Source organism: Macrotis lagotis, chromosome 2 (genome assembly GCF_037893015.1).
Source record: "Macrotis lagotis isolate mMagLag1 chromosome 2, bilby.v1.9.chrom.fasta, whole genome shotgun sequence".
In the NCBI taxonomy this organism is placed as follows: Eukaryota; Metazoa; Chordata; class Mammalia; order Peramelemorphia; family Peramelidae; genus Macrotis; species Macrotis lagotis.
The window spans coordinates 200277280-200293458 of record NC_133659.1 but is presented as its reverse complement, the minus strand read 5'-3'; the positions used below and the strand labels follow the sequence as shown (position 1 = coordinate 200293458).

The following is a 16179-nucleotide window of genomic DNA, read 5'->3' as shown; positions in this document are numbered from 1 at the left end:
AATTGCCCACTGCTGAAAATTCATCACCTGTCAGATAACCTTCTGATGATTATCATCTATCACCAAGACCTATACTCATAACCTTCATATCTTGGTAGGATTTATTGGAAAGAGGGAGAGGCATAAGAAAGAAATAATGTTCCCTGTCTGCAAGGAACTTTTCATCTAGCAAACATTAGCATTAGAAAATTACAAAGCAATCTCTAACATACAGGATACTGTACTGTCAAATGAACAACCAAGTGCTGGGGGGCAGGATATACAGGAGATCAGAACAGGTTATATGGAATCAAGAGAGGTATTTTGGAGGAAATAGAATCTATGGCACATCTTATAGGAAATAATGATTATAAACTAATAAAGGGGAAGTCTCCCTGCCTTTTTCCAGACTACTTAGTCCTCCACATAGATGTTGAAGGGATTTTCCTAAAGTACAAGGGTGACTGTGTCATTCCACTACTCCATAAAATCTTGTGATTCTCTATTGCTTCCAGTGTTGAATATAAGCTTCTCCATCTGTCATTCATAGCTCTTTATAATTTGACCCCAGATTACCTTTCCAGATTTTTTACACATTACTCCCTTCATATATTTTTATTTTTTTTTACCTTTTTTACTCTTGTTTATACACAGCATTCCAGCTCCTATCTCTTTGCCTTTTGTAATTGTCTGTCATTCTTGAAATCTATTTTATCCCTACCTTCACCTCTTAGAATCCCTATTTTCCTTCAAGACAGCTCAAGAGCCTTCTGTATAAGGACTTTTCTGGATACTCCTTAGCTGATTAATTAATGAATTAATCCCTGTATCTCCCAAAAAATCACCATGTATCTATAAATGATCTTCTGACCAAGCTTGATATGACTCCTAGCCAGCAGAGAGAATGCTGAACTAATGCTATGGATCTGGATAAGGGATAGAATTGGTGCCAGAACTTCTTAGGAAAGAAGCATAGGATTTCAGAGACTTTGGGGGCGGGGCGGGGTTTGCAAGGCAATGGGATTAAGTGACTTGCCCAAGGTCATACAGCTAGGTAATTATTAAGTGTCTCAGGCTAGATTTGAATTTAGGTCCTCCTGACTCCATGGCCAATGCTCTATCCACTGGGCTGGTTTGTTTCAGTTTCAGAGACTTGACAGACAGAGAAACCTTTAAAAAGGAGAGAGCTAGAAAGACTCTGGAAACTGCAGAAATATAGCTGACTTTCAGCTTTCCCCCAGAAAGATTTTGTTGAGAGAAAATTGCCCCTTGAATAAGATTGGAGTCTTTCTCAGGTTTGAGCTAAGATTTTTCTTGTATATTTTCTAGTATGTTCTAATCTGTATACATCCACTAATTTCTGATTGCTATTTTGTGTGGATAAGTGGGTTTGCTTTAATGTGGTCTTTTGTATAACTAGCATTTAATGAGAAAGAGTTAAGTTGGTGGGTATATAAGTTAATGACCCCTGTTCCTTAAGAGCAACAAAGAAAATAGCTCTGAAATCTTAAATTATACCCATTGAACAAATATATTTCACAGAGGCAGATAGAGATAATTCTAGTCCCTCTTGGGGGAAAGAATACCCAGCTTTTTAGATTACTCTTGGGGCCTGCTTGCCCCAAGCCACCTAACTAGTAACTTTCTGGCAGTATAGGTTTGGCCCTACATCTCCTCCCCCTCTATAGAAGTGGGCCAAATTCTAGAAATATGTATCCAATTCACATATTTGCATTATATAGTCCATATGGATTCCCATGCATGGGCATACATAACTATTTTAATATACCCTTATATACAAATGTTTGTCTCCATGAATAGACAATAAGCTTCTGGAAAGCAGGGACTTTTTTTCATTTTTGCCTTTATATCTCCATTTCTTAGCACAGTCCACAATAGTAGGTGATTATTAAGTACCAGTTGTTATTGATGATGATGATGATGATGATTGTAATGGTGATGATGGTGATGATGGTATGGTGATGACATAACATAAAACTTTTCTTGTATAGTGAGCATGCTCTGACTCTCTCTCCAGAAGCCAGGCTCCACATCTTCTCTGTAGGGTTTTAAAGAGTAACCCCAAGAGTTTGGGGTATCTCTTTCTCTGCTGCCATCCATACCAACTCTGTTCCTTCCATTATTAGGAGCTACTTACACATCTTCCCCTAGCTACAGTGATCAAAAATGTATTTTAATCTATCAGTCAATCAATAAACATTATTGGATCTTCCTTTAGATCACCAGATCTTCTTCTCTTCTCTCTGTATTTCTTCAGTCAGTAATCTCATCAGCTCTCATGGATTTAATTACTATTTCTATGCTGATGATTCTCAAATCTCCTTAACCTGTCCTAATCTCTCTGTAGATCTCCAGTCTCACATCTCCAATTACCTTTCATACTTTGCAAACTGACTGTCCAGTAGACATCTTAAACTTAATGTATACAAAATGGAACTCAATATCCTTTCCCCTAAATCCTTCCCCTCTCTAACCTGTTGTCAAGATCTGATATTTCCATCTTGGCAACATGTCTCAAACATATCCCCTTCTTTCTTATAACACTGCCACCACTCTAATACGGGTCCAAATTCCCTCAAACCAGGACTCTTGTAATAGCCTGTTACTGATACACCAGACTCAAGTCTCTTCCCCACTCCAATCTATTATTCTCCAGCTACTAAAGTGAATTTCCTAAAGTGCTGGTCTCAACCATTTCACTTTTCAATAAACTCTAGTGACTTCAAATACAAAATGCTGTTTGACTTTCAAAGTCCTTCATAACCTAGCCCTCTCCTACCTTTCCAGTCTTCAAACTGGCCTCCTGATTGTTCTACAACCAAGATCCTCCATCACTCAACTCTGGTCATTTTCTCTGGCTGTCCCCCAAGTCTGGAAGGCTCTCCCTCCCCAGCTCTGACTTCTTTTAAATCCTAAATAAAATCCCTTTTACTATCAGAAGCCTTCCCTAATCCTTCTTAATTCCAGGGCTTTCCCTCTGTTAATTACCCTGTCTAGAGCTTGCTTTGTATGTATTTGTTTGCATGTTGACCCATTAGGTTGTAAGCTACTTACAGGGCAGGGTCTTTTGCCTCTTTGATGATGTTGATCCTCAGCACTTAATACACTGTATTGATCGATTGGCATTTGAGATCAATTTACTACTTCTCCATTCTATTTTTTTAGGCACAAAATGAGTTGATGAACTCAGGTCTGTACCTAGTCCTTCTCCTTCACCTTTATGAACAGAGGTTTGCTGAACTCATGAGATTAAACTATAACCGGGCAGCAAGAGAGAGGGTAAGTAGAAAGATCAATTGTATATAATACAGCACCATTATTTTTGTAATTGGACATCACTTGATAGAAATACTGAGTCTGTTTCTGTATAATCAGACTCAGTTGTTCCATCATTTGAGTAATCACTGTTGTTGTTCTGTAGTTTCAGATTCTGTGACCCCATTTAGATTCTGGAGTGATTTGCCATTTCCTTCTCTAGCTCATTTTACAAATGAGGAACCTGAGGCAAACATAGTTGAGTCATTTGTCTGGGGTCATACAACAAGAAGCCAGATTTGACACCAGGCTTGGGGTCTTAACTGCAGACCCAGTTTCCTATGCACAATGACCTCCTACCTGCCCTAGACACTGTACAATGCAGTTGAAAAACCAATAGTAGGGGCGGCTAGGTGGCGCAGTGGATAAAGCACTGGCCCTGGAGTCAGGAGTACCTGGGTTCAAATCCAGTCTCATACACTTAATAATTACCTAGCTGTGTGGCCTTGGGCAAGCCACTTAACCCCATCTGCCTTGGAAAAACCTAAAACAAACAAACAAAAAAAAAACAATAGTAATCCCATAAATGCATGATAGTTACTTGAATGGTCATCAATGGCATTAATATAAATGACTTTTAAAAGCAAGCTCCCATCTAAAAACATATTCCAAGCAAAAACCCCAGAGAAGATGCTAGGATTGGCATCTATGTTTCTATGTTATCTAAAATTTCACAAACAGAAAATTACCTGGGAAAAGAGACCACTCACCAGCACAGACATTGTAGTCTCCAGGGAGATAGGAGCAACCCTTTCTAAACTTTTACTTTTGAGACCCATTTTACCTATGTAGGTATGTGTACATGTATGTAACTGTGCATACAGGACCTTACAGGTCATAATGTTCATATCCTTCACTTTACAGAGGAAGAAATTATAAGGCAAGTGTCTTACCCGAAGTCTTATAGTTAGAGGCACACAGATCCATTGCTTAGCAAGGGATCTGGAATACAGACTGTACTTGATAAATGATTGTTGATGTCTTGGGATTCCCCATCAATTATTCTTCCTACTATTTTCTCCTGCCACTGTGTGGAAGTAGGCAAACCCAAATTGAATTGCTGAGTTATTCATATGGCTGCTATTTCTCTTCAGAGGAAGAATTTGTTATGTCCAAGGAAATTGCCTTAGCTGGCATTAGGACAGAGAATGATTAAGAAGTTTAGTGATTAAACTAGCATCCAACTTGGTGCTGGCAGCACCAGTAGTGAATAACTGGGCAGCCTCTGAGCTCCTTCCCAGCCCTAAAATTCTATGAAACCATCATCTAGATTAGTGTCCAAGCCTACAGTGGAGCTACTATTATCTAAAATTTGCCAGTTGTGGAGGGGCACAAGGGTCTTAAGCTTAAAACTTTATAAAACATCTCCCCATTGACAATGCACTAGGAATATGAAAGATTCATTGAGTTTGTCCCTAGACAAAGAAAATATCCTTTCCTTGGAATCTTGTACAGAGTAATGAAATTCAAAGATCCACCCAGTTTTCAAATTTCCAGAATTCTGTTCCCTGAGGCCTTGGGAAAGTCGGCCAGCACTGGTCTCTGGTGATCCTATGTTAGAAGGACATCTAGCATGGGTCAGGACGGAACCTTGTGGCATTAGATATGGCTCAGTCAGTAGGCCTTTATTAAGTCCTTAGTGTGTGCCAGGCACCATACTCTTATATTCTAAAGTGAGAGAAAAGATGCAAATAGCTAAGTATATTTAAATATAAGCTAGGAATATATGTATGTAGATAATTATATACAGAGTAGATGGGAGTCTGAAGGGGGAAGGCATTAGCAACTGGGGGAATGAGGAAAGGCCTGATGCAAAGGTAAGATGTAGGTGAGTCTTAAGAGGTAGAAGTGAGGAACAGAACATTCTAGGCAGAGGAGACAGCCAGAACAAGGCAAGAGGGCAAGGGATGGAATTGAGGGGGGGGGGGGGGGTCATGGGGCAGACAGCTCTGGGCCTGAATTTAAGAGGACTCAGGATCAAATCCAGCCTCAGACACTTAGGAATTCAGACTCTAGGCAAGTCACTTCATCTCTATTTGTCTCAGTTTCTTCTCCTTTAAAATGGGGGTAATAGCAGGATTGTTGTAAAGATCAATGAAATAATCATTATAAAGTTCTTAGTAATCATTGACACCTGGTTCATAATAAATGTTAGCTATTAAAGTTCTAGTTGTGGTGACTATGGTTGTAGTTGGGGTGAAGATGCTGCAATGCTGGTGTCACTAAGTCATAGAATATATGAAGGAGAAGAAGGTATAAGAAAACCAGAAAACTAGGAATGGCCAGCTTATGAAGACTTTCAAAACGAGCAGGGAAGGAAAAGGCACTGGAGCTCACTGAACTGCAAGGGGTGACATGTGGACTCTGAGATTTTAGAAAAATTACCCTGGCAGCTGAGTGGAGAATGGATTAAAGTGGGGAGTGACTCGAGGCAGGAGGACCAGCTGTGGAAGACTGTTGGTGTAGCCAAAGTCAGAGGGTGAGGGCTGTATATGAGAGATGCCTTTGTCAGTCCCCCCAGAACCATTTGATGCCTAAAGCCCATCAGTAGGCAGCATCATTTCTTGTAGTCTGGAACAATTGGATTCTCCAGATTCCTCTACAACTTTCTAATTTGAAAAATTGACCTGAAAGTATTTAAAATGGAACTCTCAACACCTCTCTATCACTACACCTTTCCTCAATTTTTCTGTGTTTTTAGGCTAAAATCTTACTCTGAGATATCTCAGTTCCCAATAGTGTTGAGTTTAAGTTAGTGTCAACCCCAGATCTTTTCCTTTTTTCTGATCTATTCTTATTCATGCTTAATCACTCCTTTATTTTCATTGTGATGGTAATTCCTAAAAGAGACACTACAAGAAACAGGAAACAATCTTTTGCCAGCATTTCTGCAGCCTCATTTTCATGACTTCCCATCTTTTTAAATGAATGTTTTACTGCCTGTTGAACTTCAAAGACCTTTTAGCTAAGGTTGATATAGGTTACAGATGGCCCAAAGGAGAAGGAACATTAGCCATAAGAATTGTAAAAAAAAAATATGGGGACAATATTAACAAGTTGTACAAAACAAAAGAAGTGAACACAAAGCCTTGAGTCATTGACTTCTGTTTTTGAAGAATCTTAAGGGAGAGAGGATCAAATAATTCTTTTTCATTCCTGTTTGAAAGTCATTTAGAAAATCCCAGAACAAATGACTGCAAATGACCAACCACTCCTCCAAGAGAAAGGGAAATAAGAATGTGAAGTCAAATTGTTTTTTGTCAGGTTCATACAATAGCTTGAATTGATTCTCTATGTTTCCTCTTAGAAATATACAACTTAAAAAAAATATACAACTTGAGGGAAAGTCAAAGACACATTAAAGAGAGTGGAAATTCCCTTTTATTCTTCCTCATCCACCAGAAACTAGATTAAACAAGTTGAGTTTTTAAACTTGTTTTTCATCAAGAAGGCACAGTAATCAATAAGCATTTATTAACTGCTAACTAATCTATATCTTTGGAGCTTGTAGGTGACACATTGATAGAGTGCCTTGTCTGGTAGAATCAGGAAGACTCAGCTTTGAGTTCAAATGTGAACTAACTTAGTAACTGTGTGACCCTGAACAAGTCATTTTACCCTTTTGGCTCAGTTTTCTCATCTGTAAAATGAGCTGGAGAAGGAAATAGCAAACCACTTCAGATCTTGGCCAAGAATATCCCATATAAGGTCACAAGGAGTTGGATATGACTGAAAAATGACTAAACCAAACTACATTCAAGGTGTTTTGATTAAAACTTGAGATTACAGAGGGAAAAAAAAAAAAGCAAAACCCAGATCCTGCCTGGAGGAATATAGGAAGCTCACATTCATGTGAAAGAAATAATATCTGTAAGCTATATACTAAGTAGACTCCCAGTACCTAGCTGTGAAGCTGACATTATTCAACATCTAATGTCTTTGGCACATACTTTTCCAAAGGTCACAAGCTTTTTTTTACTAGTCCTAAACCCCTCTAACTCTCTCTATAAGTACACATATAATTGACCCAAGACAAATTATTCAAGGCCTTCTTTAAACCGTGGCTCAGGACCTAGGCTGCCAGGCTCTCTGGCTTAGATGAAGTCTCTCAGTCAAACCTTAGATTAATGTTAATTAATCATTTCACAAAAGGTAGAAGAGAGCAGCAGCTTCATGGTAGACTTGTTGAAATTGACCTCTTAGGGACAGATTACCCCTAAAAACAGGACTTTCAGATACTTAAAAGATAACCAAGAAATGGTTAATAAAGTGAGGAAAATGGCTCAGCTACATTTCCATAGGTTGACCCCAAACTAGTGAGATGAAATCAGTGGTAAATATAAAGTTCTCCTCTTGGGCTTAAATAATCAACTATAAAAGCAAAAATTCAAAAATGACTACATAATAGTTCATGTGAAAAGACGGGGGGGGGGGAGCAGCTAGGTGGGTGGCACAGTAGATAGAGCATTGGCCCTAAAGTTAGGAGAACCTGAGTTCAAATCTAGCCTCAGACACTTAATAACTACCTAGCTGTGTGACCTTAGGCAACTCACTTAATCCCATTGCCTTAAATAAATAAAATTTGAAAAAGACCAAGGGGCTTTAAATGATTCAATGTCTTACTGTTAAGGCATTGATGTAATTATCAAACATTTAAATGTGATATTAAGCTGTATTAACAGAAACATAATGTACAGAATTGGGGAAGGTGACTGTCCTAACTGTGCTCTGATTAGAGCTGGTTTTGCATATCATATTTTTAAAAAAACATTGACAAACTGTAACAGATTCAAAAAAAAGTTGGCCAAGATGGTGAGGGGCCTTGGAGCATAGGATGGATGAAGGAGTTACTAGGTATATTTAACCTGGAGAAGAAAAGATTTAGGAGGGACATGATAGTCTGTTTTTCAGCACTCAGTTTGTACTTGGTTCAGTGAATCGAATTTTCAGAAAACCATATTTGGGTTCAAGGATGAACTTTTTGAACTGCCAACAATTGAATAATCTGTCTTAGAAAGCAATTATTTTTCTGAGCAATCTATTTTTCATGAAAGGACTGGATGGCTGCTCTTAAGAGATGTTCTAAATGAGATTTCTGTACTAGGAGGACCAAGTGACTTCTATGGGGTTTTTTTGATTCTAAGCCCAGAAATCTCCAGCCGTGATCCAGTAGGACAAAGTGTCCACTGGCCTTCCTATGGAAGCCTCTTAGTGAAATTTACCTGAAAACCACTATCCTGGAAGACCCTTCAGTTCTCCTCAGTTGGGTTGAGAGCTAACCTGTGGCACCTTAGCCCAGAGTCTGGAGGCAATTTCAGGTCATCTCATAACCCCATTATAGCAGAAAAATGGAGAGAGTGATTAAGCACAGGCTTAATTTACAATTTACCAACTAATTTTGCAAAGTCTTTCTTACTAAGGCAGACTCAATAAGGATCTTTTAGGAGGTAGGGTTTTGGGGTGGTTTGGGTTTTGTTTTTTTTACAACTTTTCCAATCCCTTTCTTTTTGAAGCAAAAGGGATCCCAAGAATCACCTCCAAGTGGCTTCATTGTTGCCCTGGTACTAGTTGCATGAGACTCTTAGGGGGGCCCCTCCTTGTCTCATTTCTTTTAGGAAGGAGTTTTACTGTCCCTGTTACAAATTTGATCTTATTGAAGGTACAGGACACCAGTCAGTGCACACAGGGAGGCCAAATCTTTGCCTAGTGGCATAATGGGCTCCTGCTGAGGCTTTGCTGGAGACACTGTCCTTGATTGTAGTGTGGAAGTGTTATAAACTTAGAACAAAGCTGACCCCACAAGCCACAGCCTGCTGCTTCCTGCCAGGGGAGAATGCAATGATTATTTAAAAACTAAGGCTAAGGCCCTTAGCAATTAATTCACCCTTCACTCCTGTGGCCTATTTAAGCTCTTCCAATTGTCAAAACCTAGTTCTAGGGGTTGAGATAAACTTCATTTTCACATTGCCAAATAAAAAAGGTTTGAATAGCAAATGATCTCAGAGTTATGAGTGCTTAAACCTGCCTGTGTTTGACATTAAGCTGACCCTCAGTTTACACTGAATCTTAACAATGCCCTGATATTCTCACCTTATTTTCCTTGTCACCTTGGAAGAGATCTAAGACACATTCTTGGGACTAGAGAATTATTCGTCTGTTCACTAGTGTGCTGGAAAAGAATTCATTTCTTCTTATCTTCTTTCTCATAGTTGTCAAGAAATTACTCACAACCCAGACCGGAAGAAAGTGAAAGTAGGTTTGGGGGTCAGCAATGTTTTACTTATTGAATGTTTCTCTATTTCTATGTTGGGCCTGATGCCATGGAAGGAAGTAATGAACACCACCCAGAGGCAAAAATAACCAAACAAAGCTTGGGAAATTAGATCTAAAGAAAATAATCAGGAAGGCAAGTCCAAGTGCCCTGAATACAGAGAAGATAAGAATTTTACTTGATGCTAAAAACAAGAGTAGCCTATCAAAGGGAAGAGGTTACTGGGGCCCAGTCACTGACTTGCTGCCCATCCCTTGACATCCTTTTTCCTGCTTTCTGTATTCATTGTGTGCTGGGCCTTCTTGATTATTTACTGCCTAGAAGGGCTCTGGGTTATGGGGATGGATTTCAGATGCTGAAATGAAGGTTGGTTACATGTTAGTTAAGCTTCCCTCATCAAATGCTTGACACTCTCTTGTGTTGGTCAAGTCATTCTTCTGGACTCCAAGAAAGTGACACCAGCTTGTGCTCCCAACAAGTGACCAACATGGTGGGGGGATCTCTTTCCCACATCCATTTCTTATGAATTCTCTGTGAACAAGAGAGATGGACTTAAGGCAGAAGGAAAATATTTCAATAGGAAACAAGGAGAGACACATATTAGAATAGATTGAGGGGATAGTTCAGAAATCTCTAAGGAGAAATAACTGTTGGTCCCTGAAGACTGGACCCAGTTTATCAGGGTGGGTATCCTCCAGCTCATTCAAGAGCCTGAAGAAGATGGATGCATTTGTAACAATAACAGTAGTCCTGGCCTGTGATTCAGGAATCACTGACCAATTTTCAGAGGATGTAGGGCAGGATCCATCCCTCCTTTCACATGCTTTATTTTATCAAGAAGGACAAGGCCTTAATGGACCAATTAGACTTGTCACTAGTTCTCTAGGGCAAAAATCATCAAGATTGTTTCTTTGGGACATCAGTTACTTGCCTCTGATATAATCAAGTATATATAGTGTCCTTCCTCTCCAGTTCCCCAAACAACCGAGGAGGAAAAAGGTTAGGGGAGAAACACTCCTTTGGATGAGCCTTCCCCAAACCCTCCCCACCCCACCCCAGCATTGTTTCCCTCAGCAAAAACAGAAAGCTTGCTTTTCTTTGATTCTTGGCAGAAATGAAGCAGTGCAGGGAAGTGAACACACAAGATAGGTATTTCCAATGCATTTCTACACACACACACACACACACACACACACACACACAGAGACACTTCTCAGTCTTCTTTTTAAAACCCTCTACACATCCATATAGTTACTCTACTCAAATAAGCTCATTCACTTTTGCCAAATATGGCACATTGAATTAAATTCTTTCTGGACAAACAGCTTGGCTGGGCTCTTGGACAGGAATAACTGCAAAATGAAACCAGCTTGGAGCTTGCACGCTGACTCTGAAGCTGTTTAGGATAATTTAAAGTCACCTGTGGCTCCCTCTCTGCACCAGGGTGGAGGTGCTGATCCACCACCATATTCGAGCTCTGACCCCTCCCACCAGAGTTTTATTCCCCCTCTTTGTCAAGTCATAATGAAACCCCCAGCTGTAATTTTTATTTTTTTCCTATGGTCAATTGGTTGGGTTCGGCTAGATAAGGCTGTAATGACCCCTAGTGTCAACTCTGGGTCATCACAGATGGTTGTGCTTTGGCATCATTAGCTGTGGATGAATGCCAAACCTTTTCTAGCTCTGTTCTCCTTTTCCATGGAAATCAGACACTCTTATTTCTCAGAGCACTGAAAATCAGGAGGTTAGACCAAAATGCCCCAAGGCCATAGTGTTCCCTGGAAACAATTTATGTGAGGCATCGCTGGCCCCTGAAGACTAGAAATAGAGCAATGTAAGAGGTTTGGGCTGTCCTCAGAATTGAAATGTCCTCAGAATTTTCATCCTTCATCCCTGAAGATGGAAAAAAAGGAACCTAGTCTAGCTGGTCTTCATCCACACTCACTAATGTTGCTTCTGCTAAGGGAACCTTCCTTGGGAGACTTCATCTGCTTGGGATGGGGTGGGGGGGTTATGCCCCCCTTTCATAGAACTAAGTTGGTTTGGCAGCACTTAAACATCAGCCAAAATTTGAAGCTTTTCTATAAATGACATCTAACTCAGCAAACATTGGTGGGGATGGGGAAGGGAGACTTGCTGCCCATCCCATCCTTTACTCTCCCCTAAGCATGCCACCTTTTACCACCCTCCAGTTACTACTAAGACAATGCAAGTGTTGCCATGACAGGGGATGTATACTGCTTCTCTGGATAGATGCAGCTCATCTCTGGCTTCTTGCCCAGAGCCAAATAATCAGGACAGCCTGCAGCTAAACCATATGCTTCCAGTTCTCCCCAGCTCTATATGCCAGGAGTGATTGGCCTGGTTGTTAGCTCTGTGTTAAGGTCAGTAGACTAAGTTTAATTAACACAGTAACCCATCCATTCTAGCCCAGTTCAGATAGGGATACAAGCAGACTAGGATCCAAGATTCCCTGTCACTCTTGGGTTGCCTTGGCCTTCTTATTGGTTAGTGCCTATAAGACCATACCCTTCCTCTCCCAATCCTCCCGACTGACGGTATTGGCCTGAAGAACCTCACCGCCATTCATGGCCAAGGGGTTCCATTGCAAACACAACTGGAAGGAGGGAGGAAGGGGTGTGTCCAGATTTGACGACCTTTACCTTGTCCCATACCTTAGCTTCTGAGCCATTCCTGCAAGGTCACTGCCAGATACCTTTCAGCTGGGTACAGTATGATTTTCAGTGACAGCCAAGCCTTGAGTGCTTGGAAACAATTATTCTGCAAATCTGCAATTCCCTTGGGCAGACTGAGGTGGCCAAGGGCCAGAACAACACCTCTTTGGCATGTCATAGTCATGTTAACTCAAAAGCCACAGATCCTGAAGGGCAAATGGCTCTGGGCTATTTGAGCCTGGGAGCCAGAGACACTGAAATAGCTCCAGAGAACTTGGAAGCTCTTGGGTTTCCCACCTGTGTTCAATTCCCCTTCCAAGATTCCATGGTCTACCCTAAAAGCTAAAAGAAGCTTAAAGCTTGAAGAAGACCAATAGGTCAAATTCCTTTTAGCCACTAGAAATGGTTTCAAGCCAGGCTAGAAGCCTCACTGAAACCATATGAGAATGGGATTAGAATAAGACCCCAAAATTCATCACAATAAAGCAAACTCAAAACAGTCTGTCCCAGGACCCTCATTCCTCCCCAAGTCCCACTTTCCATTTCACTTAGCACAGTTGCCTCCTGATCACTGCATGGTTTCCCTGGGCTAAGGAAGCTGAATGTCTGGAAAGAGTCCCCTTGACTTTTTCATTCTTGAAGTCTAGGAAGTCTCAAGACTTAAGACCAAGTGTTGAGAAAGGTGGGTAAGACTAAAGGGAAAAGAACAGTCTCTGTAACTTCAAAAGGAGGAAGCCTCCAGTAGCAAGGACCTAGTCTTGATTCCCACGATCCCCTGCAGCCTTCTAGAATAACGGTGCTGGGGTGGGCAGGGTCGGAGGCAGGAAGTGTCTGTCTGAATATGCTCTTCTCCTCCAACTGATCTGCCCACATGGTGATCTTAATGCATGCTAGCATAGCGGGTACAGCCAGAACTATCTAAGTGGATCTTCTTTGCTTTCTAGATTCGGATTCAGGAGATGGTAATGAAACCAGTGTATTCCAAAGCAGCAGCCGGTTCATCTAACAAGGAGGGTGGTCATGGAGCTCAATGGGGTCCTCTCCGCCCAGCTACCTTCTCTGTGCTCCCCATGTGTGCCTTCCTTCCTCCTTTTTACTGAAACAGAAACCAATGAGTATGCAGTTCACATTTGTACTTTACACCCGTCTCTTTCTGGGGTCTGGCTTGAGTATTTTCAAACTGCAACACCAGCTGACACTGACTTTGGACTAACACGGGCAGAGCAGCTAGTGGTGAGCTCCCCACTCATGACATCCTCCTCCTGCCCAGTCAGTCCCTCAACAACCCTCCCCAGACAGAGGGGAGCACTCAGATAACTGCCAGCCATTCCGCTGCTGCTGCTGCCCAGGGTCCCCTGCTTCCTTGCTTTAGAAGGTGGGCTCTCTTAGAGGACACTCAGCTACCCTGGTGGGCAAAAGGGGATCCTGGGAATCTGTCTTGGGCATTGCCCAACCAGAAAGAAGTCTGTTCAGGTCTCCACTCCACACTGAATGGAAACTTAGCAGTGGCACAAGCATTCAGTAAACTGAGTTTATTCACTCACTTTATTTAGTTCTTCTTTCAGTCTCCATAGACATAGACTCAGGGTCCAGGCCTCAAGCCCCATAGAGTGGCACACATCACCCTCCTGACTGCTCTTTTGCCTCCCATCTCCTAAGAGAATCTGTAGGGTCAATATTTTTCTGGATGAGACATCTCCAAGGTGGCCTGGGATAGTCTGGATCCTGGGATAGCCATCACAACTGGCAATATTACCCAAATTTCAAAGATGTCCCATTAGGGTTCTGTTCACTCTAGAGGTTTTTTTTTTAATATCCCCTAAACCTTCCAGATCCTTCTCTCAATACCTTTACTCCCTATGGTATGAAAGATCCTGACTGTAAAGAACTCCTTGAGATGCCTAGGTTTGAACCATGTTTCAAGAAACTCCCTGAAAAAAGAAAGAGTACAAGGAGCCAAAATAGACGTTAGGACTGAGGAGGGTAGTTGGGTCTGACACTGGTCTTCTGAAGATAACTGGGCACCAGTCTTGTAGCCCAAGGTATCATGCCCTCTTATCTATGGAAAGGAGGTGGGCAGGGGAAGCTTTATCCATGTTTGGCCCTGATCCTAGTACATAGGGACTGCATCCCTCTCTCTGGGATTGACCTCCCTTTGAGATCTGCTAAATCCTAGCACAAGAGTTCTGTCAGCCTACATTTATAAAGGACTCATCTGTCCCAGCCACTGGACAGAGAGGAAAAAATGAAAGTGCCTGCCCTCAGGAAGCTTACATTCTATCAGGGGAGACAAGGGGTAAAATATCTAACTATATACAAGACACATGAAGCAGGCACAAGGTAAACTTGGATGAAAAAGCAGAAGCAACTGAGGAGACCAAAAGAGGTCTCCTACAGAAGGTGATGCTTGAACTAAGTCTTGAAGGAAGCCGGGGGAGCCAAGAGACTGGAGGAAGAGAATTCCAGACATGGGAGATAGCCAGGGCAAAGATACAGAGAAGGGAGATGGAGCTTTGTACGTAAGGGGGAACCATAGTGTCCTTGGAGGAATACTGTGAGATACTGGAAACGTAGGAAAGGAGCAAGCAATGAATATCTTTAAATATCAAACAAGGTTTGAACCTAGAAGTATTAGTGCATCACTAGGTGATTTTCTTTGAATGGGGGGGTGACAAGGTCAGACATTAATGACTGTGTGAAGTAGGGATCATCTTGGAGAGGGAAGGGGTTTGAGGCAGGGGAAAAGTTAGGAGTCTATTGCAATAGTTCTACTAAGCTAATGAGGACCTGAACGAGCCAGGCAGGTGGTTAGTAGAGAAAAAGAGTGAAAATGTATGAGATTGTGAAGATGGAAATAAGATTTGGCAAATGAATAAATATGTGGGGTGAGAGTGAGGAGTTGATGGCACTAAAGTTTTGAACCTGTGAGACTGGGTAGTCTGGAAGAGTTGGAAATCTCTAAGAGTTCAAATGTCCAATAGACAGAAATAGTCACTTAGGGACAGAAATAACAGAATTGTGAGTTACCTGAATAGAATTGATGATTGAACAAATTGATGAGATCACCAAATAAGAGTATATAGAGGAAAAAGGGCCCAGGGCAGAACCTTGGGGAACATCCATAGGCAGATCATAGATGATGAACCAGAAAATGGATATAGGAGCAGCTGGTTAAGTAAAAGAGCCAACTAGAGAACAATCTCACAAAAATGCAGAAGAGTGCTTAGGAAGAGAGGGAAGTTGATACTGTTAACCCAGAGAGGTCAGGAAGCATGCAGATTGAGAAAAGAACAATGAATTTGGGCTAGGCATTAGAGGAAGCACTAAAGAGTTCTCATTTCCCAGAATCATAATTTTGTGTGTATAAGCCTGAAGACATGACCTGGGATAAGGAAAAACCTGAGAAAGTGAAGTGGAAGAGAATGTATGTGTGTGCTGTGGGGAGGGAGAATGCAGAAGGATGGGAAAGATAGGAGAAGTGGGAGGAGAAAAGATTAGAGATATTGTGGGAAAGGTTAGAGAAGAAGAAATCCTCCTCCACATCTAGCCAAGACATGAGGAGGGTGTCTGAGAGGGTGCTTTCTCCCAAGATCCCTCATCTCCACACTGGCAATTTAGACTTTCAGCCCTGATTGCCACCTGCTGCCATAGCAACCCCTGCTACTCAGAGCACAAGCTTTTATTTTTAAAAGGTTCTCAGACTAAATTGTGGGACCAAAAGAAATCAATGAAAATTTATTTAAGAGTATTCTAGTTAAAATTACTCCATAATCAACCTCATTTGTTCTGTCATCTGAATGGCAGACCAAGGTCTTGCCATGGTTAATTACAAAGAAGATAAAACTTAAAAAATGAACTTCTTTCAACCTGACAACACACAAAGTGACATCTTTTGAATATTGATAGGACCTTCCTGGA

General features: G+C 41.4%; 1 protein-coding gene across 4 annotated transcripts in view; it reads left to right on the top strand.

Annotated features, from left to right (window-relative positions):
• The window catches only part of MARCHF10 (membrane associated ring-CH-type finger 10), a 187618-nt gene extending 173818 nt beyond the window's left edge, over positions 1-13800 (top strand). For 3 of the 4 annotated variants that reach the window (XM_074224429.1, XM_074224427.1, XM_074224426.1), the window contains 2 exons: positions 3166-3279; positions 13206-13800. In XM_074224429.1, the coding sequence (XP_074080530.1) occupies positions 3166-3279; positions 13206-13361 (270 nt within the window). In that variant the 3' untranslated portion in view covers positions 13362-13800. Of the gene's footprint in view, positions 1-3165; positions 3280-9524; positions 9568-13205 lie in introns of all 4 variants that reach the window. The other variant, XM_074224428.1, reaches the window with a different exon arrangement.
• The last annotated feature ends 2379 nt before the right edge of the window (positions 13801-16179 follow it).